This window comes from Bathycoccus prasinos (genome assembly GCF_002220235.1).
Source record: "Bathycoccus prasinos genomic : Chromosome_13".
NCBI lineage: Eukaryota > Viridiplantae > Chlorophyta > Mamiellophyceae > Mamiellales > Bathycoccaceae > Bathycoccus > Bathycoccus prasinos.
This window is the reverse complement of record NC_023996.1, coordinates 268,069-288,421: the sequence shown is the minus strand read 5'-3', so window position 1 is coordinate 288,421 and position 20,353 is coordinate 268,069. Positions and strand designations below refer to the sequence as shown.

Here is a 20,353-nt window from a genome sequence, read left to right as displayed (position 1 = left end):
TTGTATCTGCGCAACTAATAATAAAACTTTACGTTATTCTTCTACGCGGTGCTATCGCTTTTTTCTTTCTACTTCTAATCGCCTTTCCCTTTCGGCGGCGGCCCGCGAATATCGTTCAAACTCTCCCGAAAATTTGGCGAAGCCGCTCTTTTCTCTTCCCTCAAATCCGCCGTCAAGTGAAGCGCTTTCGATTTCAACTTTGAAAACAACGTCTTCGACTTATATTTCATCGCGGCTCGTATTCCCGTACCTTCCATGGTAATCGCTTCCGCCGCCGCCGCAGGTTTCTCCTTGTGCGGCGTAAACAGAGGTTTATCTCTCGCAAACATACTACTCGGACCATACCCATTCGCTACGGTCGCGTGCTGACTTTTTTGAGACGCATCGTTACTATTACTATTCACATCGTTCTCTTTCTCTCTCTCTTTCTTTCTCGTTTTCGTCTCGCTTTTCCCATACTCTCCTTTCTTCTCCGCCGGTTTGTATTCGTATCGTATCGTATCAATCACTTCAATTTCTTTTTTATGAGCTTCTTTCTCGTCGTCGTCGTCCTTGGCTGTGTTCGTGTTCGTTTTTGTCGTCGTCCCTTTTTCCGGCGTTCCGGGAAGCGAATAATGTCTCCTCAACTTATCGATAGCTTTTTCCGACGAGGACGAAGTAGATGGTTTCGTTTCGGAATCATTATTTATTTTCTTCCCGTCTCGATCGAAATACGGAATCATCACCCACCCTTTCGCGTGCGCGGTGTTTTCGTTCACCAACGTTCCGTTGTTCGCTCGATGGATGTCCGCCATGGCGATGTTGTATTTAATGCACAACCCGGCTAAGGTTTCCGTAGGTTCGATGTTCCGACGGAACGCTGTTCTTCCAACATTAGTATTTTTACTCGAAGAAGAAGAAGAAGAAGAAGAAGACATAATGCTGTGCGTTTTTTGAGACGTATACTTCGTGCGTGCGTGTGTGTATCGTTTTGTCTTCTCTTCTTTTCTTCTTCTCACGATGAGCAGCGCGAGCAGCTTTTACAAAGCGAAAGCGTGTCGTTTTATGCGCGCATGTGTTGTGTGTGTGTTGGAGTCCCTCTTTTTCCAACAACTCTACTAAAAAAAAAAAGTGGGGGACACAAAACTGCAAAAATCAACTCTCGAGAAAATTAGTGAATCGAAAGAAGACGACAACGACGGAAATGGCCCCGGCAGCTTCTGACGCTGGCGAGATAGCCAAGGAGGAAGTGGACGCGGTGTTTGCGGCCGCGTTAGCCGCCGCTCCTCCTCTTCGAGAGGTACCTCCTCCTCCTTCATTTATTCGTCAAACTGATGAGACGAAAGAAGAAGTGAAAGAAGAAATAGGAGTAAACGTCGTCAACGTTCCGCCTCCTCCGAACGCGACGATGGGTAATAATACGATTCAGCGTGAGCAGCACGAGCAAAGAGCGATATCGACGTTTATCGTCAAAGCTGACGACGACGAGAAAATCATCACCCAAACGGAGAAAGAGGAGGAGAAGTTAGCACTGACGGCGAGAGAGGCGTTTTTAGCCACGTTCGCGAATTACGACAAAAAGAAGACACTTGGGTTGAGGAACGGAGACGAGAAGGAAGACGAAGAGCGAGGGAAAATGCTACCGTCGTCGTCGGAAGCTATAAAATTGAAAAATCCACCACCGAATCCGATTCGATTGCAATCGCCGTACGGATTGATCGACCCGTTGAAGTGTACCGCCACGGGAACGTTGGTGAGCGGATGTAAGAAGAACGAAACGGCGAAAGTATACGTGCAAATGCGAGACGAGATGGGAAACGCGCTGACAAAACCGACAAAAGAGGAAGTGGAGATGATGAAGAAATGCGGAAAGATGACGGTGGAAGGACGCGTTTTGTTAGCTTCGACGACGAAAGAGAACGCCGCGAAGGAAGAGTTTGATACTTTCGAGTTGAAGGTTATGGATGGGAAGTCCTTGGTGTATTACGGAGAGTATCGACCGTTGGAGAGAGGAACGTACAACGTATATGTGGACGTGGTGTTCAACGAGCAAAGAAATCCGAAGAATAACGGACGGTTTAAGATTGAAGGGTCGCCGTTTCCGGTCTATTCTGAAGATACGGGAGGAGCGCATCTTCATAACGGAATCGGTGAAAATGAAAGGGAACGCAGCAACATAGGTGACTTTAAGACGAATGTGAATGCGAATACTTCGAATGCTGCTCAAAACGATGCGCACGCTCCTTCGACTGGTATCGATGGCCCGACGTCATTTGATATCGGCGGAGGTATCTCCGTGGAAAATGATAAAGACGACAAGAGAACTGTCCACGTGGCAAATTTATCGATAGCGATGAATCAAGATGCGTTAGTTCAGCTCATGTCGCACGTAGGAACTGTAGTTGCAACCAAAATGGGAGGTGAAGGTAAGACGTACGCGTTCGTTGAGTTCTTGTCGCACGAACAGGCAAGGACGGCGAAAGGATTAAACGGCATGGAAATAGGCGGCAGAAGTTTAAAAGTTGAATTTTCGAAGCAATCGAGGTTAATCGGGACGACCACGAATGTTGTCATTCATTACGGACCTCAGCAACAGTTGGCTTTGGAACAAGAGCAGAAAAAGAAGGAAAAAGAAAGAGAGGAGAAAGAACGCGCGAGAAATCAAATGAGAGAGGAAAGAGACAGAGTGCGAGAGGAAAGAGAGAGAGTGCGAGAGGAAAGAGAAAGAGCGCGAGCGCAAGAGATATTAGCGGCAGAAAAGAGTAAACCGATATATTCCAATCCGAACGTTCGACATCAAATCGAAATGCAGAAAGTCTTGGAGGGAAAAACTGAAGAGGAGATATTATTAGAGCGCGCTCGAGCGCAAAAAAGGATGAAACCAGACCAACCTGGAAAACTTATGACGGCGGCAGAACGCGCCGCAAAACGCGCGCAAGAAATCAGCGCCCGATTGAACGCGAAGAGATAGACGCAAATAGATTTTAGATTACATTAGACACTTTCAATAATAGCATATATATTCGCGCTTTTTTTCTTTCGCTCAATCTCACAATCACCTACTCTATTTTGTATATGTCTAATATCCACACGCACACGATGTTGTAGATGGCGTATAACACATACAACCCGATGTATACCCATCCAATCTTTGGCGATAGCGTGAACCCACTCGCCGCCACTGATCCGAAATAAATAAACAAAACCCCGGCTAAAATAAGCGTGCTTGGGATCAACTCGTTCGTCGTTACGATCAAATAATTTGGCGTTTGCCACGATAAATAGCAAAGCCACGGCAATCCCAATCCGAGCCAAATATCAAACACGTTCGATCCGACGGCGTTTGCAACCGCCATGTTCGCCAAGCCATCTTTCGCGACCGCAATTGAACTCAAAGCATCTGGAATTGAAGTTCCCGCAGCTAAAACAGTCGTTCCCATGACGACTGGAGGAATCTTCAAAATGCAACCGATTCTAGTGCACCAATCAACCATAAAGTGCGTGATGAATCCGATAAAAACGATGGACATGAGAAACGACATCGGATACCATGTTTTCCACTTTTCTTTCTGGCAGTTTGGAATGCATAATGCAAAGACGCAATACCAAGGCATGGATAACAAATACATCGGAATTTGTTTCTTGTTCTCCGGGAGCGCGAAGGACAGTTCCTCTTCTTCTCTGGCGTCTTCAATGGAGAGTACCGACGCGACGTTTGTCGAACGGTCGCCGGTGGAGGACAACCCGTTCTTTTCGCGCATCTTCAGAACATGTTCAACCAAAAGCGCGTCTGATCGCATCTTACGAATCGCACTCTTCGAAATATAGCTCGAGCTGATACTAACACCGACGCGATCGTCTGGATCTTTTCCAGTCTCTTCGCGAATTTTGTCGCGATACGTTTTCGTCTTTTTTCTCCAGACGTTTGCCGCCGCTTTCGCCGCGAGAATCGCCGATATGTTCGGCGTTGCTCCCTCTTCGCTCGGTCGCCCTTCGCCTCCGTCGCTCGGTGCTTCTCCGGTTTCCGCTTGGCTCGCTTCTATTTCTGCTTGTAGACTTTTGTTCAACTCCATGAGCGTCTTTGCTCGCTCCGGCCACAACAAATCCATTTTGCGCATGAAAAATTCGTTATACGTCATGAACAAAATGTAAAGGCCGTACAAACCGACGTAGATCCCACCTTCCCACCAATCAACCCGGCCTCCTGAAAACGTCGTCGCAATCCCAACCACCGCGGCACCGTAAAACGTACAATCTCTTACCAAAGGTTTCCAATCTAAAATCAAGGTGTCGCCGACAGAAATCGTCGTTATCCCGATGATTATCAAAATGTTAAATATCGCGCTCCCGACAATCGTACCGACGCCAATAGACGACGACGCGTTCGCATTCACCAACGACATCAACGAACTCGCAAGTTCCGGTGCAGACGACCCCGCTGCCATGAATGTCGCCCCGGCGACGTCGTCGGACAAGCCCAACGCTTCCGATATCGCCTCCAACGACGCGACAAAATAGTCGTCGCAGACTATCGCTATCCCCAAGAATAAATACAAAACGCCGACAAAATACCCGATTAATCCTCCAACTTTCTCCCAATCTTTCGTTGGTTTGCATTCGCCGCCACCTGCGGACAACAGTCGTCGTCCTCCTCCACCCATATCGGTTGTCGTCGTCGCCGATTTTGACACCAAGTCAAATGAAGACGATGAGGAGGAGGAGGACGACGACGAGAAGACCGCCGAGAGCGTCGCTAAAAGCGCGAACAAAGCGAAACCGCACAGGAAAGCGCGCATTCTGTTGTTATCAGAGAAAGAGAGAGAGAGTGCGCGTGTTAATGAGTACGCGACACGAATACTATTTACCCCGACCCCTTCCTTGAAAGAAAAAAGGAGAAAAAGACCGTTTGACGAACGGGTGATGACGATTGAAAAAATTCGAATCCATGTGCTCATACTAAACGTACCTCAACCGCTCCTTCGTGCTCTGCGACAGTCTCGAACGCGCTCTTCTCGCGTTCGGTATTCTCATCGTCGTCGTCGTCGCTCTTCTTCCTGCCGCCATTTTTTAGAACAACAACAACCACAACAGAAAGGATTAAATGTGATGCTATTTTTAGGAAGGAATATTATTTTTTCTCTCTCCTCTGCCTTTTCTTGGTGAATTCCTCTTCGTCTACAAAAAAGAAAGAGAAATCGACCAGCTGCAACAGCGAGAGTACTACTTTCTCTCTCTTTCTTTCTCTCTTTTATTCTTCAAACGACGCTCTTATATAATAAAACGGACTTTACGGTTATTGAAAACTACTACCCGTATACAGAGAGAGAGAGAGAGGAAAGAAAGCGTGGTTAGAAGTCTCTTGTGTGTGTGTGTGATTGAAATGTGGGATGACAGAGACAAGAAAGAGATACAAAAAAAGTATGTGAAGAGGGGGACAAAAACGCTCCTCTCTTTTTTGGTGTTTTGAAACTCGAAACTTTACAAAAAAAAATATTAAACGGACACAAAAAGAAAAAGAAGAGATCCGAATTAGTAGTAAGTATGAATCCACCTAATCCTTCGTCTCATCAGTATCACCAACCGGGACCACCGATGCACAACGGAGGGTATCAGCAACAACAACAACATAACGCTCCGGCTCCTGCGCCTCCACCGGGATCATCCGCAACAGCCGGGTATCCCTCTTCTGCGCCTCCGACGGGGATGAATTTGCAAAATAATAATTCTCCTTTACACGCGCATCCGCAGGCACCTCCGAGAGTCCATTTCGGTGGGACGCCTCCTCCACCAACATCGTCGTCGACTTCGACGAATACCGGGTTTCGAGGAGGAGCGCAGCAGCAGCAACAACCGCCGGCTTCGTCTTTCTCGTCGTATCCTCAGCAGCCGCCCGGGCAGGCGCAATATCCTCCGTCGGGGATGGGTGGTCAACCACCTTTACAACAACAACAACAACAACAACAACAGAATTTTCAATCCGCTCCTCCAGCGGCGATGGGAGGAGGTATATCGCAAGGAAGCAGCAGATACCCAAACCCAACGCCGCAAACAACGACGCAACAAGGGTATCAACAAACACCGCAACAGCAAGAGAATGTTGGTGGTGTTGGTGCGAGGACGTATCCGCAGTATCCCGGGACAACGAGCAGCGCTCCGCAACAACAACAACCGCAGTACGGAGGAGGACAACCGCAACAACAGCAGCAACATTATCAGCAAGGGATGCCGAGTAGCGGGTATAATCCTCCACAAGCACCGCACAGCTTAAATCAAGGGTTTCAGCGGTACGGTCCGCAGCCAACACCACAGTCTGCGGCTTCTAAAATCGATCCTTCGCAGATTCCGAGACCGCGGCACGACTCGCACGCGGATCGAACTATTTTTGATACTAGAAACCCACAAACGGGTGCTCCGATGCACCCACCAGGAGCGACTTCGAATTTTATGGCGAGAGATGTTGGGAACGCGAATCCAAGGTTCATTCGATCGACCACGAGCACGATTCCGAATCAATCTGATTTGTTACAAACGTCCGGGATGCCGTTGGCGGTGTTTGTCAATCCTTTGGCGACTTTAAAAAACGACGAGGTGCAAGTTCCGATCGTAGATAACGGAGGAATGGGTCCGGTGAGATGTTTGCGATGTAAAGCGTACGTGAACCCAGGAATGCGATGGGTGGATCATTTCCGATTTGCGTGCAATTTTTGCGCTCACTTGAGTGAGTGTCCTCGCGAATACGCGTGCGCTTTAGGATCTGACGGGAAAAGGCAAGATTGGATGCAACGTCCAGAGTTATGCCGTGGAAGCGTAGAATATATGGCTCCAGAAGAGTACATGGTTCGAGCGCCAATGCGACCAAGCTACTTCTTTGTTATCGATGCGAGTCCGTCGGCGGTCCAAAGCGGCGTGACGGTATCGGCGTGTGAAGTCATCTCTAGAACTTTGGATAACATTCAAGGCGGCGACACCGCGAGCGTGGGGATTGCGACGTTCGATGGTACCGTGCACTTTTACGCCATTCGCGGAGACGATGAGAACAACAACGCAAGCAACGAAAATCAGGAGAATGAAAAGCCGACGACGTCAAACGGCGCGACAAAAACGCCGAAAATGCTCATCGTTCCAGACGTGGACGATCCCTATGCGCCTCTGCCGAAAGATCTACTCGTGAATTTGAACAAGAACAAAGAAACACTTAAGACTTTATTGAAACAAATTCCAGAGATGTTTGCGAATTCGCGTCCATCGGCGGTAGCGAGCGGCGCGGCTATCAAATCTGCCATCGACGCTTTGAAGTATAAGGGAGGGAAAGTTATGCTCTTTCTCGGATCGATGTGTTCGGGTGGATGGGGAAAACTGGAAGTGCGTACGCACTCTGGAAATGTAGAAAAAGAACCTCTGAAAATTATGAAACCGGCGGAGAAATGCTATCAAGATTGCGCAACGGAAGCTGCAGAATATCAAATCGGCATCGACATTTTCGTGTGCGGTTCGCAACCTGTAGATTTGGCAACTTTAGGCGTTTTGACGAGAACAACTGGTGGCACATTGTATAGATACCCGAACTTTAACGTGCAGTTAGATTTTGCGCAGTTGCTGAACGATGTGCGATGGAACTTTTTGCGACCACAAGGCATGGAAGCGGTGATGCGGGTTAGAGCTTCTCAAGGTTTAGGCGTCGCCGAATACGGCGGATATTTCTGCAAACGCACGCCGACGGATGTTGATTTGCCAGTTTTGGATGGGGAGAAATCAATCATGGTCAACTTAAGATACGAAGACAAGTTAGTAGACGGAGCGGAAGCGTACGTACAGTGCGCCTTGTTGTATACGACGATGACTGGAGAGCGCAGAATTCGTGTCCATACGCTCGCGTTACCGGTGACATCTGTTCTCGGCACGTTATTTAGAAACGCAGACTTAGATGCGCAAACTTGCTTCATGGTTCGGAAAGCTGCGAATACACTTTTGGGTGGGAAACACACGATTGCAGCCGCAAAAGATGCCGCTTTGGCGCAATGCGTGTCTTCCCTTTACGCTTATCGTAAATACTGCGCCTCCAACAACGCCTCCGGGCAACTCATTTTACCTGAAGCGTTGAAGACTTTACCACTGTACACAATTGGCATGTACAAATCGAACGGCTTGCGATCAGAAGCTTCGGCGGACGATCGCGCGAACTGGCTTTTTAGGATGCTAAAGAGCGATCCGTCTGAAACGACGCCTTCGGTATATCCGCGACTGTTTCCGTTGCACTTCATCTTAGAGGACGATGGATTCCAAGCGAACCAAAAGCAGAGGCACGACGATGGTGACCAGGCGGCGAGCATTACCGATTCCTTTCCGCCATTTCCACCGTGTCAATGGCTCTCCGCTGAAAAACTCGACGGCGATGGCTTATACCTTCTCGAAGACGGCGGCGAGATGCTCGTTTGGGTCGGACGAAACTACCCGCAAGACCGGTTAAAAGAAGTCTTTGGTGTAGACACCGTAGACCAACTCGACGCTCGACGATCCATGCTTCCGCCAAACTTACCAAACGAAAGAAATAAACGCATGAACGCCTTCATCAACTCCATGCGTAAAGCTCGATCTGGATATTTGCGCATGCGCATCTTGAAGCGAAACGACGCCATGGAGACGTTGTTTTATAACCGCTTAATCGAAGATAGAAGCGTTGCGGGAATGTCTTACGTAGAGTTTCTCTGTCACGTTCACAGATTGATTCAAAACAAGTTCACTTAGAAAGAGAGAGAGAGAGAGAGAAATTGTAACTACTTATTATTAGAAGAAGAAGAATGAATGAATATACACCCCCGTCTCTTTTCGTTTTCACTTTTTCACATGCATAAAGAAGTTCGTTACATTTATAGAGAGATCACTTACTTGTTTAAATCAAATCGAAGAAACAGCGTTCACTCTCAAATTGTTGTGCGAGATATAACGCGGAGCAAACATGAAGATTGCGGTCGAGGGGTGTTGCCACGGCGAACTGGAAACCATTTACGCAGCCATGGAGAAAATTGAGAAGAAAGAAGGCATCAAAATCGACTTGTTGATATGTTGCGGTGATTTTCAAGCCATACGGAACAAGCGCGACTTGGAGTGCATGTCGGTGCCGATTAAATATCGCGAGATGGGGACTTTTTACAAGTATTACAGCGGAGAGTTGAAAGCGCCGTACCCGACTCTGTTCATCGGAGGCAATCACGAGGCGTCTAATTACTTGTGGGAACTCTATTACGGCGGTTTCGGAGCGCCAAATATTTACTATTTAGGACACTCTGGATGCATTAAGTTTGGCGATTTACGCATAGCTGGTTTGTCTGGAATATATAAACAGTACGATTACAGGAAAGGACACTTCGAACGACCGCCTTATACGCAGGATAAGCAAGTAAAAACGGCGTATCACGTGCGAGAGTTTGACGCGTTCAAGTTGAAACAGATTCGGGAACCGGTGGATGTGTTTTTGTCTCACGATTGGCCGAGAGGGATTGAAAAGTTTGGTGACATTCAAGATTTGTTAAGGAAGAAGAAGTTTTTGAAGGAAGATATACAGAAGAATCAGTTAGGATCGGTTCCTGCGATGGAGATTTTGAAACAGTTGAAACCGACGTATTCGTTTTCGGCGCATTTGCACGTAAAATTTGAAGCGATGATAAGTCACGAGAACGGAGCATCGACGCACTTTTTAGCCTTGGATAAATGCATACCACACGCACCGAATAGACAATTCTTACAGGTGATCGATTTACCGGAGAAGAGTTCGGATGGAGGGTTTCAATTAGATATGGAATGGTTGGCGATTACAAAAGCGAACCATGCTTTTCAATCCTTCACAAAGGCGCCGGCGAAACTTCCCGATTATGGAGTGCCGGAATCGGTTGATTTAACCAATTCAATTGAGTTTGTGAGGAACAAAATGGAAGGAATCAGGATGCCTGAATTTGTGGAGACGGTTTCACCGCACGATGCGAGCGTGAAGGCGAGACAACCACCTCCGGAAAAAGTCGAAAGGAACCCGCAAACGGTTCAGATGTTGGAGATGTTAGAGCTAGATTTTAAGTTAGACACGGGAGGAGATCATTTTGGAAACAAACCGTATTCTTCTTCTTCGGCGACGAGATATCGAGTTCCAGGCGCGGGGCCGTTTACTTTGCCGGGAACGCAAGGAATGCCTCCAATGGGCACTCAATACCCTCCACCGCCTCCTCCGCCTCCCCCTCCAGTCGTCAAAGATCCAGACGTTATAGACTTAGATGATATTTAGATTGTTGTAGGAATACAGATACGCGTAGTATTAGTAGCAAAGATAAATAACTCTGGAGGCTAAGAAGCTATGTTTTATTTGTTCTTTCGATGACTATCGTCGTTTTCGTCATCAAAAAAGTCGCCGAAATCATCCTCGCTCGGGTAGTTGTTGCTTTGATGTTGTTGCTCCTCGACGTAAGGATTTACTGCTCCTTGCCTTGGAGGATACGCGTCGTCTTCGCGCGCGAGGTCTCTATCGATAGTTCTTTTGTCTTCATTAGACAAAACCACAAAGTCCTCATCACTTTTCGCGGCGCTGCTGCTGCTACTTTTCGTCGACGGAGGCGATGATTCTTCTTCGCCACCCATGGCACGCTTTGCTAGCTCATATCCAGCAAAATTCATCGCACCTAACGGCGCAATCCACGCAATTCTAAATAGCGCGCCCTTAAACAAAGCTTTTGGACCTTCAGTTGCGAGAATGTTTCTGATGGTGACTAACATCGCCTCGCCTACGGGACTTCGCCCAGTCATCGCTCGAGTTTTCAACACGTCAAATGGCGTCGTGCACAAGGAACCAACTGCCCCGGCAGCGCCGCCAATGGCGATAAACTCGTGCGAAGAGAGCTCCTTTCCTTTGATCGAGCGAGCGAGAACTTTGAACTGCTCGTATGCGGTCATACCAATCATATAAAACGGAATTTCTCTCGTGAGCGTTGCCGCGGTACCGGCAAATAGTGGTCTCGGCCCATTCGTCGTCACGCCTTTCACCGCAGCTAAAACGTTCGTGTATTGTTGGGTTTGAAGCTTTTGTTTCAACACTTCGCACGGGATTCTCACGCACGTGCCTACTAATGTTCCCACACCTGCAGACATGCCTTGTACAGTAATCTCAGAAACGAACGGTAATAGCGTCAATGGGCCTAACACTAATCTCGCCATCTCGTACGTTGCCGCGCGCATGCCGTGGCCAAAAAAATTCCCGGTGACGGACGGTAAGATGCCTTGATACAACGTTCTCACCCCGGCTGGATTTCTCGGAACTGATTTCAATATTCCAATCATCCCCGGGCCTTTTCCAACTGTAGCTTGGAGTCTCGTTTTAAGCGTATCTATCGGATGTAACGTGGATGTGGACATAGCCGAGGCGCACCCTCCGGCCAATGCGGCTTTCAGCGCCATCGAAAACGTCCCTCCTGAACCTTGAGGTTTTGCAAACTCTACCATCGTTGCCGCTTCAAACCACACCTTGGATGGATCGGAATCCATAGCCACCACATCTTGAGGCAATAACATCATAAAATTTCTAAACTGCCCGTAGGAAATGAATTTCTGGTTCCCGCTAAGCGCCATGTGTCGCAGCATAGCCTTCGCGTTTTCATCCGTCGCCGGTAACCCAAGTTTTGCCAAGGATAGTTTCACGTCGTTTTCTCGCAGCATCCCCGATCTCCCAACCGATAACGAATTGTACGCTTTTAACATTTTCGATTCGCGTTCGTTCATGACCGCTTTGAAATCTTCCCACGACAAAGACCTCGCGAAGTAATTCGGTTTCGCTCGGTCGAAGAACTTCTTGGCGTACCAGTTGGGTAGTTTCCTTCTCCGCATGACAAACTTCAAATCGTCCAAGGTCACTTTTCCAGTTTGCGTCACGTCTATTTCTTCTTCGAAGAATTTGAGTCCTTCCTCTTCCGTGTATTTGAAAAAATCCGCCACCGAGGATAATCTCTTCCGATCGGGATGATACTCCATGTGCTGCCTCTCTTCTCTGAGTTCCTCTAAAGCCGCTTTAAAATCGGGCAACTTGAATTTCCCGGTCTCTTCGTCCACGAATTGCTTTGGAATTTTCTCCTGAATTTGACGGAGTTGTTCGTTCAATTTCGTCGGGTCGATGACCGCGAGGAAGTTTACACGAGAGAATATATTCGCGCGGCGGTCGCGCTTCTTTTTCTTCTTTTCTCCTCCATCGTCGTCTTTTCTTCCTCTGCTTTTGTTGTTCTTGTTGGCGGCGTCGACGCCTTTGATGGTGAACGCTTTCATATCTGTGTTTTTCTCTGCCGTCTTTTCTTGTCGTGCGGCTGCTTTTTTTCTCCTGTGTGTTGAGCTTCTGTACCCTAATTTTTTGCTTTCGACACTCCTCCTCCTTGGAGAAAGGAACAGAGAGAAAAAGGAAAATCGGCACTTTAGAATCACCGTTTAGAGAGAGAATAGAAAAGTCAAGATGGCCAAGTCCACGAACCACACGGCGCACAATCAGTCGTATAAAGCGCACAGAAACGGTGCGTGATTAAAAATGTGGAAATCTTTTTCGCGTCGTATTGTCGCGTCTTTTTGGTGGTCGATTTTACACGCGGAACCGGAATTTTTGCCTTGAGAGGGAGATTTAAGCGCTTAAATGAAACCGCGATTCCGGGTTGAGAGACGCGCTTTCGAAGTGGAAACGAAAAGTATTTCGCCTCGGATGGATGATTCGTGTTCTGTAGGGCGTGAATGCGTTTTTATATTGGACGTTGCGTCATTCCATGGGTGTCTTTCATCGCGTTTTCTATTGCATTTTTTAACCCTTTTCTTTCTCCAAGACACCACTAACTTTCGTCTCTCTTCTTCTTCTCTCCTTTCAAAATACTTTAGGCATCAAAAAGCCAAAGAAGCACGCGAAGAAATCCTTGAAAGGCATGGACCCGAAGTTTCTCCGCAACCAAAAGTTCTGCAAGAAGCACAATAAAGTGAACTAATCGGTCGCCGTGAGAGTTTCTATTGCCTGCGTCATTCATGATGGATACCAGGTTGTAGATACTCTTCTCGTCGCGCTCCTTCCTTCTTGGTTGTGGGTGGCGAAAGCGCACTGGTGTTTATATAGCTTCATATAATAGTAGAGAGAGAACTTAGTCCTTTTAGCACAGTTGTATGTTTTACAGATAACTATACGTAAATTTTGAAACATCTCCTTCTGGAAACAGTGATGAGCAACTGTTTGTTGTGTATACCTTCGCGCAAGTAACCGGTCTTCACTTCTTTTTCACACGGTCGAAAAAAAAAGTCCACAGAAAACAAAAGAAAGAGAGATCTTTTCAAAACAATTTACCGCTCACGAAACGACGTCTAAGTCTCGTCGTCAGTCGTCGCAAGAAAAAGAAGACAAACGCATTTGTACGCTATTCGTCATGGAAGCGTTGCCAAATTTCTTCGGCAACGCGGGAGGCCAACAGTCCGCGGAAGAGACCGGGATGGACGTGGACGGGGAAGAAGTCTTGTGCGTCATTCGATGCGGACGATTACATAAAGTTGAAAACAAAATGAAACCAGACCCGACGAAAGGGAAGTTACGCGTCGTTCGAGGGATCGATTCTTTAACTCGATTACAATACGGGGAGAGAAACCCGTCGACGCCTTTTGAACCGAGCGAGGATATCATCATATTTCCGCAAGAGTGTTTGAGCAAAATGATGAAACAACCAAACTGTTTCGCGTTGAAGTTCATCGAGGACTCGTCGAGAGATATGTACTTTTGGTTCCAAGAGAAAGGGGAAGAGGATGTGAAGAAAGAGTTGTTGCAGAAACTGAACGAGATGTTGAACCAAACGGAACCGACGCACGGTGGAGGAATGGGAGGAGGAGGTCATCAACCGATGGATGAGCCAGACTTTGAACAACAGTTGCGAGATGCCATTGCGGCGTCGCAAATGCCGCCAGATACTCCCGTAAGCGAACAGCAAGAAAACGGAGAACAAGAACAACAAACAGGACAACAGAAAGAAGGTGATGAGAAGAATGACGCAGAGATGGATATGGAGACGCCATTCGTGGGAGCTTCGAACACGGCGCCGAAAGCGCCGCAAAAGGAGAAAGACGCGACTACTCTTCCAGGCGGTGTAGGAACGAGCGCAACTGCGTCTGAAATGGCCGCCGCGATGGCTGCCACTATGTCTGGAATTCGAGTTCCAGCTTTTGGAGAGATGACTCCGCTCCAACAACAACAACAACAGCAACAGAATGGTGGCAGTTTAAGAGATGTTTTAAAGCCGGAGATTGTTGGCCCAATATTGAGAAACAAGGAAGTGCGCGACCGTTTGTTGGTGCATTTGCCGGAAGAGCACAGAGAAACGGCTGACTTAGAAGAGTTGATTCAAACGCCGCAGTTTAGATCGCAATTGGAACGATTTTCGGAGGCGTTGCAAACTGGACAGATGGATTTGGGTCAGTTTGGATTGAAAGCGGAGACAAACTCGCCGATTGCAGACTTGCGCACGTTCTTAAAGGCTATTCAAGAGCAAGTGAAAGAGAAAGAAAGCGAGGGTAAAAGTGGCGGCGCTGATGCGATGGAGTAAGAAGAGGACGAAGGAAAAGGAAGCGCGCAGATATAAAGCAATAATAAATAACTTAGAGTAATTAATATAACTACTACTGAATAAGATTAGACAATCAAAGATTCGATTTCGGTCTGAAGGATGTCAAATGATTCGTTTTCCTTCAAACATTCTTCCACGTAAGGTTCGCACGATTTCAAGAATAACTCGAGCTTTTTAGAGTTTAGTACGCGTTCTAAGTCCACCACGTCGGATTTGTACGTTCTGAACTCGTATTGCGAAGAGTGTTCTGCTCGAGCGGGTGGCGAAACTTGAACACTTTTCGTTTCCAACTCTGCCGTACTTTGGATACCAAAATCGTGCGCAATAAAAAAGGTGTCGCTCTCGTTATCGTCATCGTCTATATCTTGATCTGAGTTGTTATCATCATCGCTATTTTCTTCATTTTCTCTCTCCTTCTCCATCTCCATCTCCAGCGCCGACCCGAGATCTACCCAAAGTTTTGGCTCGTACTCGAACATATACGTCTTCTTCGCCTTCGCTTCTTCCTCGGCTTTTTCCTCCTCAGCTTCTTTCTTCCACATCTCGCCGAGTTCTGAGGTCAATGCGAGTTCGAAATTGTTCCCGTCCCCGTACTTATCCTCCTCATTTCTTCGCAACACAAACGTTTCCTCGTTGAAAACCGTCTCGTTTTTCTTCTCCTCTTTTATCAGCTGTTCTTTCAAACAACAAAAATCCGAGATCGCGCCGCGGAATCGAACGTCTTTGAGTACCTCGCATTTCTTCACCTCTAATAACTTAAAAGGTTTCTCTTCGCTTTCCTCCTCGTCTGCGTCTGCGTCTGCTTTTCCTTCTTCGTCTTTGTCTTTGTCTTTTCCGTCGGTCAATACGTTCTGTTTCACTATTATATCCAAAGTCCCTTGGGTGAGAAAAAGAGAGCAAATATTTTCGGGAATAGAAGCGCCTCCTTCCTCGGGCTTTATTTCGTCACGAGTCTTTGTCTTACTCTTCGTCTTCGTCTTGTTCTTGTTGCTGTTGTTGTTCGAGAGTTTCTTCTTGGTGGTCGTCGTCGCCTTCATCGCTAAAACCTCGCTCTTCTTCAAGTTTTATAAGATTTCTAAAGAGAGGAGGGGGTAAAGGTGTGCTCGTCGTATTTTTTTCTGTTCGCGTTCTTTTTGTGTTGACCAAATCGTTGAAAAATTTCTCTCTTCTTTGTTTTCAAAACGTCTCACAGCTCTCGTCATTATTACACTACCCCGATTTATCTCTCCAACATCATGGTGAACGCACCGAGAACTGTGAAAGATACTCCGGCGAATGAGTTCGTCATCTCCTTAGCGCAATACTTTCGATCTTCGGGCAAGGTACGTCGTCGTTCAAACGCTCTCTCCTAGCGTTTCGTGTCACTCTTTGAGTTGGTCTGCCTTTCCTTTCCTTTTCCCCTGTCAAAGCGGGTTAACGAAGGGAAAACAAAGAGAGAATCGCAGATTTGTAACCCGTATCGCGCGGTTCCCTGAGCGCTTTTAGATGTGTTCGCGAGTCATTCGCATGCATTCATTGCGTATGGATGCTACGACGATCAGTTTGTTCGCTTTATGCGTTCGCGAGCGCGTGTTTGAGCGCGCATGAGAATCTCTGATTTTCGATTGAGGGAAGCCCTTCTTCGAAAGGCGGACAAAATGGTCTCTCATCGCGAACGCGCGCGTTCAAACCTCTCTGCACGCGACCGTGGAATGCGTTCATTCTCGATCGAATCGCGCGTTTAGTTATTTGTTTCGCGCAATACTCACCGATTTACTTCTTTTTTTCTCGAACAGATGGAAGTCCCGCAATGGGTTGATATCGTCAAAACCGCCACCTTCAAAGAGCACGCCCCGTACGACCCGGATTGGTTTTACATCAGATGTGCCTCTACGGCGAGAAAGATTTACGTTCACGGCAGAATGGGCGTTGGAGCGTTGAGAAAGTCGTACTCTGGTTCCAAGAACAACGGACACAACAAGCACCACCGCGCGATTGGTTCGGGTTCGGTGGCGAGAGCGGTATTGCACCAACTCGAAAGTTTAGGCGTGGTTGAAAAAGACGGTAAAGGAGGCAGAGTCATCACGGCTTCGGGTATGAGAGATTTAGATCGCATCGCTGGTAGAGTGAAGGTTGATCACAAGATGATCTAAGAAAGAGAGAGAGAGAGAAATTGTAGCTACTTAAAAACAACCTCGGCCTTTTGTTTTATAGCCGCGTCGGCGCAAACGAGTTGTCGTTCAAAAGCGGTCGCCCGATCGAAAGAGAGAAGAAAAAAGAGTGCAATAAAAGTACACGACGCATATAAAGAGAGAGATTAGCTCCTCGCGGTGTGGTTTTTCTTCGCTTTCGGCGATAGAGTTTAGCGCTTAAACATTATTTGTTTGTAATGACCTGACGAAAGTCGAACCTTTTATCATATAAAAATTTTCTCACCATCTCTTTTTGTCCTTTTTGATTTTTTTTTCGACTTGCAATTTCCGAGAAGAAGAACTGAGTGAAGAAAGAAGACAAGACGACAGTTAATCTCGTCGCAATCATCTTCCTTCTTCTTCTTTAAAACAAGCGCACATTCCACCACCACCTTCACCACCACCACCACCCTCTCTCTCTCTCTCTCTCTCTTTCTCTCCTTCGTCCTTCGTAAAACATTCTCGCGCTTGAACACTCCCTCCTCCTCTCTCTTACTCTTCTCGTTTTTAGATTGAAAAAAACGTTTGACTCATCTGCAGAAGAAGAAAGAGAAGACAAAGAAGAAGAAGATTTTTGTACTCTCGATCGATCGATCGATATGGATAGTACGAAAATGAGTTCCGCGACGAAACGTCAACAACAGCGTTTGTTCCGAGTGTTCACTCGCAAGGAAGCCGAGGAGTCGTACAAAAAAGCCATCGAAGGCTTGACGACTGTTCTGTATTGCGAAGAAGATTTGGCTCGATATTTGCTTCACGCTTTTGGCGCCAAGACGAATAAAATACACGACGCGTATTTCGGCGACGAGGAGAGAACGAAACAAAAGTTAGGTCTATTAACAGAAGAGGAGGAAGAACAAGCGGAAAAGAACGACGTGTTGAAGTTAGCGGTGGAAAAGAAAGAGAAAGAGAAAGAGAAAGAGAGGAAAATGGAACCCGCAGCTGTGGTTGCGACGGCGCCGCCGCCGACGAGAAGAACTACGCGCTCTGTGGCAAAAACGGCAAAGGCGGCGGTTGTTCCAAAGGAGCAAAAAGAGAAGGAGGTGCAAGTAAAGTGCGGAATTTGCTTCGAAGATTTTCCCGTGAGTAAGGTGTCGACTGCGTCATGCAGAGTGCATCCTTTCTGCGACGAGTGCTGGGAAGGCTATTGCGATTCGAAGTTGCAAGAAGGGAAGACTGGGATTTTAGACGTGCGCTGTCCGGATCACGGGTGCGGAAAGAGAGTATCGACGAAGAAGGTTTTACGTTTTCTTGGCGACACAGAGAAAGTCGCAAAATACCACGCGTTCGAGCTGGAACATTTTCTCGAGCAAAATTCGGCGGTGAAGCACTGCCCGGCGGCCGGGTGCGATCGTTTCCTACTCCTGGAGAACAAGGACGGATTGACTCTCGATCAGATTCAGTCGTGCGTGTGCGAGTGCGGGAAAGTTTTTTGCTGGAAGTGTCAAGAGGATGAGCACATTCCCGTGCGATGCGACACCGCGCAGCTTTGGATTGCTAAGAACAGCTCGGAGTCCGAGAACCAGAACTGGATTTTAACGTTTACGAAACCGTGCCCAAAGTGCTCGAGACCGATTGAAAAGAACCAAGGGTGCATGCACATGACGTGTTCGCAGTGCCGATACGATTTTTGCTGGACGTGCTTAGAACCGTGGAGCAAGCACGGCGAATCTACTGGCGGATACTATTCGTGCAACGCTTTCCGCACGACGGGCGCTTCAGATCCATCGAAGGTGAGCGAAAAGGAACGAGCGGTGAACGAGAAGAAGAGACTCGCCCGCATGGCCATTGAAAGATACTCGCACTATCACGAACGCTGGGCGTCGCACGAGGACGCGGAAAAACGGGCAAAGAAAGACATGGAAACTTTGATCGCGAAAAAGTTGGACGATGTGGGAAGAAACCACGGCGCTGGCCCGGGAGAAATGACGTTTGCCGTCGAGGCGCAGCGACAAATCATCGAGTGCCGAAAGCTCTTGAAGTGGACGTACGCGCACGCGTACTACGCGTACAACGAAGAAGAAAACGACGCCGATTGGAAAAGAAACAATCCATTCACGCAAAAACCCACGAAATTAGTGAAACAAGAGCAAGAGTTTTACGAATACGTCCAAGGAGAGGCTGAAAACCGTTTGGAACAGCTTACGAGGTTTATGGAAAGAGATCTCGAAGATTTCGGAAACTATGATCAAAGCGATTACGCCCAAGCCGTGGAGCATAAACAAAAAGAGGCAGAAGGAGAGAAAGATTTGCAAACTCCAAGAAACAAGGAGGATAGACCGATTATTTTGAGAGGAGATGGATTGTCTTTTGAGGAGTTCAAGAGGAAAGTGTGCGAACTGACGAGTTTGACGAAGAAATCTTTCGAAACTTTATCGAACCAGATTCACAAAGGTTTTGGATCATCAATTACCAATGGAACGCCACCCTTGGGAGTGAAAACGACTAGCGTCTCAAAGGACGACCCAATGGAGATTTAGTGAGAGAAAGAGAGAGAGTCGGAAAGAAATATATAATAACAGATACACGACGACGAGTAGAAACCACTTAGCAGCGAGAGAGATACACAGCGGCAGCGCAGAGCACCACAAATAGAAAGCGTTAATACGAGAGATACAAATAATATACCTTATTCGATATTCTTGTATTATTGTCGGAATACTTCAATTACAAACACAACTATTTCACGCGCTATAAACCTATTTATTGTTTGGTATTAAGATTTCTTCAATTTTCCTGCCATCTTCACGATAGGCGTTTCCAAGTCGTGTTCGCAAATCACAACTCCTTCTGGAATATCTAAATTGGCAATCTTAACGTTATCTTTCACGTTCATGTTCGATACGTCCACGAAAAACGCCTCTGGAATCTGATCGCTCCGACATTTCACCTTGATCGTCTTCCTCGTGTGACTCACAAACGCGCCTAGCTTGGTCCCCGGACAGTCATCCTGTCCCGTCACTTTCACCGGTATCGGTACTTTTACAATCGTCTCCGGATCAACTCGCATGAACGTGATATTATTCACCTGATTCTTATACGCGTGCATTTGTATTTGCTGCGGAATCGCTTTAACCGTCCGTTTCCCATCGTCCAAAACGATATCGATAAGTTTCGTTCTCAAACCATATTTCGTAAACTTTCGCAAAAGTTTCTCCACCTCTCTCTCGCTCACCGCGCACACTTCGCTCGTCTTTTCTATTTCTCCTTGCTTAAATACCGCGCACGGGATAAAACCGTCTTTGCGCGCTCTGTTCGCCGAGAGTCGTCCGGCTTTTTCTCGGTCATGCGCGATCAGTCGTAGTATTTTATTATTAGTATTAGTATCAGACGATGATGACGAATCTGCGGCGGAGTTTCGTCTCTCTTCTTCGTTCGATTTGGTGAACTCACCACCACCACCAAATTCTTTGTCTTCTTCTTCTTCTTGTTGTTGTTGTTGTTCCCTCAGAAGATGAAGAGAGGATGAAGAGAAACCTCTCGCTCCATTTCCTCCTCCTTCTCTCAGAAGCGATGTCCGAGACAGTCGCAACAACGCCACGACTGCGCCGGCGAAAGAACCTCCAGGAGGAGCAGCCATCTTTTTTCTCGAGATGATTT

General features: G+C 47.2%; 13 protein-coding genes across 13 annotated transcripts; 7 read left to right on the top strand and 6 right to left on the bottom strand.

Annotated features, from left to right (window-relative positions):
• Positions 1–74: 74 nt before the first annotated feature.
• Bathy13g01150 (unknown protein) lies at positions 75–794 on the bottom strand (the record flags this gene model as incomplete). The annotated part of the gene is made up of 1 exon (XM_007509561.1): positions 75–794. The coding sequence occupies one exon, from the start codon at positions 792–794 to the stop codon at positions 75–77; it is 720 nt and encodes a 239-aa protein (XP_007509623.1).
• Positions 795–1,183: 389 nt separating this feature from the next.
• On the top strand, positions 1,184–2,950 carry Bathy13g01140 (predicted protein; the record flags this gene model as incomplete). The annotated part of the gene is made up of 1 exon (XM_007509541.1): positions 1,184–2,950. One exon carries the CDS (start codon positions 1,184–1,186, stop codon positions 2,948–2,950), a length of 1,767 nt encoding a protein of 588 aa, XP_007509603.1.
• An 88-nt stretch (positions 2,951–3,038) lies between these two features.
• Positions 3,039–4,775, bottom strand: Bathy13g01130 (Ca2+:Cation antiporter family; the record flags this gene model as incomplete). Its single annotated transcript, XM_007509507.1, has 1 exon — positions 3,039–4,775. The coding sequence occupies one exon, from the start codon at positions 4,773–4,775 to the stop codon at positions 3,039–3,041; it is 1,737 nt and encodes a 578-aa protein (XP_007509569.1).
• A 755-nt stretch (positions 4,776–5,530) lies between these two features.
• Bathy13g01120 (unknown protein) lies at positions 5,531–5,773 on the bottom strand (the record flags this gene model as incomplete). Its single annotated transcript, XM_007509578.1, has 1 exon — positions 5,531–5,773. The coding sequence occupies one exon, from the start codon at positions 5,771–5,773 to the stop codon at positions 5,531–5,533; it is 243 nt and encodes an 80-aa protein (XP_007509640.1).
• Positions 5,774–5,898: 125 nt separating this feature from the next.
• On the top strand, positions 5,899–8,724 carry Bathy13g01110 (predicted protein; the record flags this gene model as incomplete). Its single annotated transcript, XM_007509348.1, has 1 exon — positions 5,899–8,724. One exon carries the CDS (start codon positions 5,899–5,901, stop codon positions 8,722–8,724), a length of 2,826 nt encoding a protein of 941 aa, XP_007509410.1.
• Positions 8,725–8,935: 211 nt separating this feature from the next.
• Positions 8,936–10,252, top strand: Bathy13g01100 (predicted protein; the record flags this gene model as incomplete). Its single annotated transcript, XM_007509397.1, has 1 exon — positions 8,936–10,252. The coding sequence occupies one exon, from the start codon at positions 8,936–8,938 to the stop codon at positions 10,250–10,252; it is 1,317 nt and encodes a 438-aa protein (XP_007509459.1).
• Positions 10,253–10,326: 74 nt separating this feature from the next.
• Positions 10,327–12,273, bottom strand: Bathy13g01090 (predicted protein; the record flags this gene model as incomplete). The annotated part of the gene is made up of 1 exon (XM_007509458.1): positions 10,327–12,273. One exon carries the CDS (start codon positions 12,271–12,273, stop codon positions 10,327–10,329), a length of 1,947 nt encoding a protein of 648 aa, XP_007509520.1.
• Positions 12,274–12,454: 181 nt separating this feature from the next.
• Bathy13g01080 lies at positions 12,455–12,968 on the top strand (the record flags this gene model as incomplete). The annotated part of the gene is made up of 2 exons (XM_007509445.1): positions 12,455–12,512; positions 12,865–12,968. 2 exons carry the CDS (start codon positions 12,455–12,457, stop codon positions 12,966–12,968), a joined length of 162 nt encoding a protein of 53 aa, XP_007509507.1.
• A 429-nt stretch (positions 12,969–13,397) lies between these two features.
• Bathy13g01070 (predicted protein) lies at positions 13,398–14,561 on the top strand (the record flags this gene model as incomplete). Its single annotated transcript, XM_007509517.1, has 1 exon — positions 13,398–14,561. One exon carries the CDS (start codon positions 13,398–13,400, stop codon positions 14,559–14,561), a length of 1,164 nt encoding a protein of 387 aa, XP_007509579.1.
• An 86-nt stretch (positions 14,562–14,647) lies between these two features.
• Positions 14,648–15,619, bottom strand: Bathy13g01060 (unknown protein; the record flags this gene model as incomplete). The annotated part of the gene is made up of 1 exon (XM_007509525.1): positions 14,648–15,619. One exon carries the CDS (start codon positions 15,617–15,619, stop codon positions 14,648–14,650), a length of 972 nt encoding a protein of 323 aa, XP_007509587.1.
• Positions 15,620–15,817: 198 nt separating this feature from the next.
• Positions 15,818–16,714, top strand: Bathy13g01050 (40S ribosomal protein S19; the record flags this gene model as incomplete). Its single annotated transcript, XM_007509361.1, has 2 exons — positions 15,818–15,904; positions 16,358–16,714. The coding sequence occupies 2 exons, from the start codon at positions 15,818–15,820 to the stop codon at positions 16,712–16,714; spliced, it is 444 nt and encodes a 147-aa protein (XP_007509423.1).
• A 638-nt stretch (positions 16,715–17,352) lies between these two features.
• Bathy13g01040 (predicted protein) lies at positions 17,353–19,233 on the top strand (the record flags this gene model as incomplete). The annotated part of the gene is made up of 1 exon (XM_007509381.1): positions 17,353–19,233. One exon carries the CDS (start codon positions 17,353–17,355, stop codon positions 19,231–19,233), a length of 1,881 nt encoding a protein of 626 aa, XP_007509443.1.
• A 236-nt stretch (positions 19,234–19,469) lies between these two features.
• On the bottom strand, positions 19,470–20,333 carry Bathy13g01030 (50S ribosomal protein L25/general stress protein Ctc; the record flags this gene model as incomplete). Its single annotated transcript, XM_007509484.1, has 1 exon — positions 19,470–20,333. One exon carries the CDS (start codon positions 20,331–20,333, stop codon positions 19,470–19,472), a length of 864 nt encoding a protein of 287 aa, XP_007509546.1.
• Between the last annotated feature and the right edge of the window lie 20 nt (positions 20,334–20,353).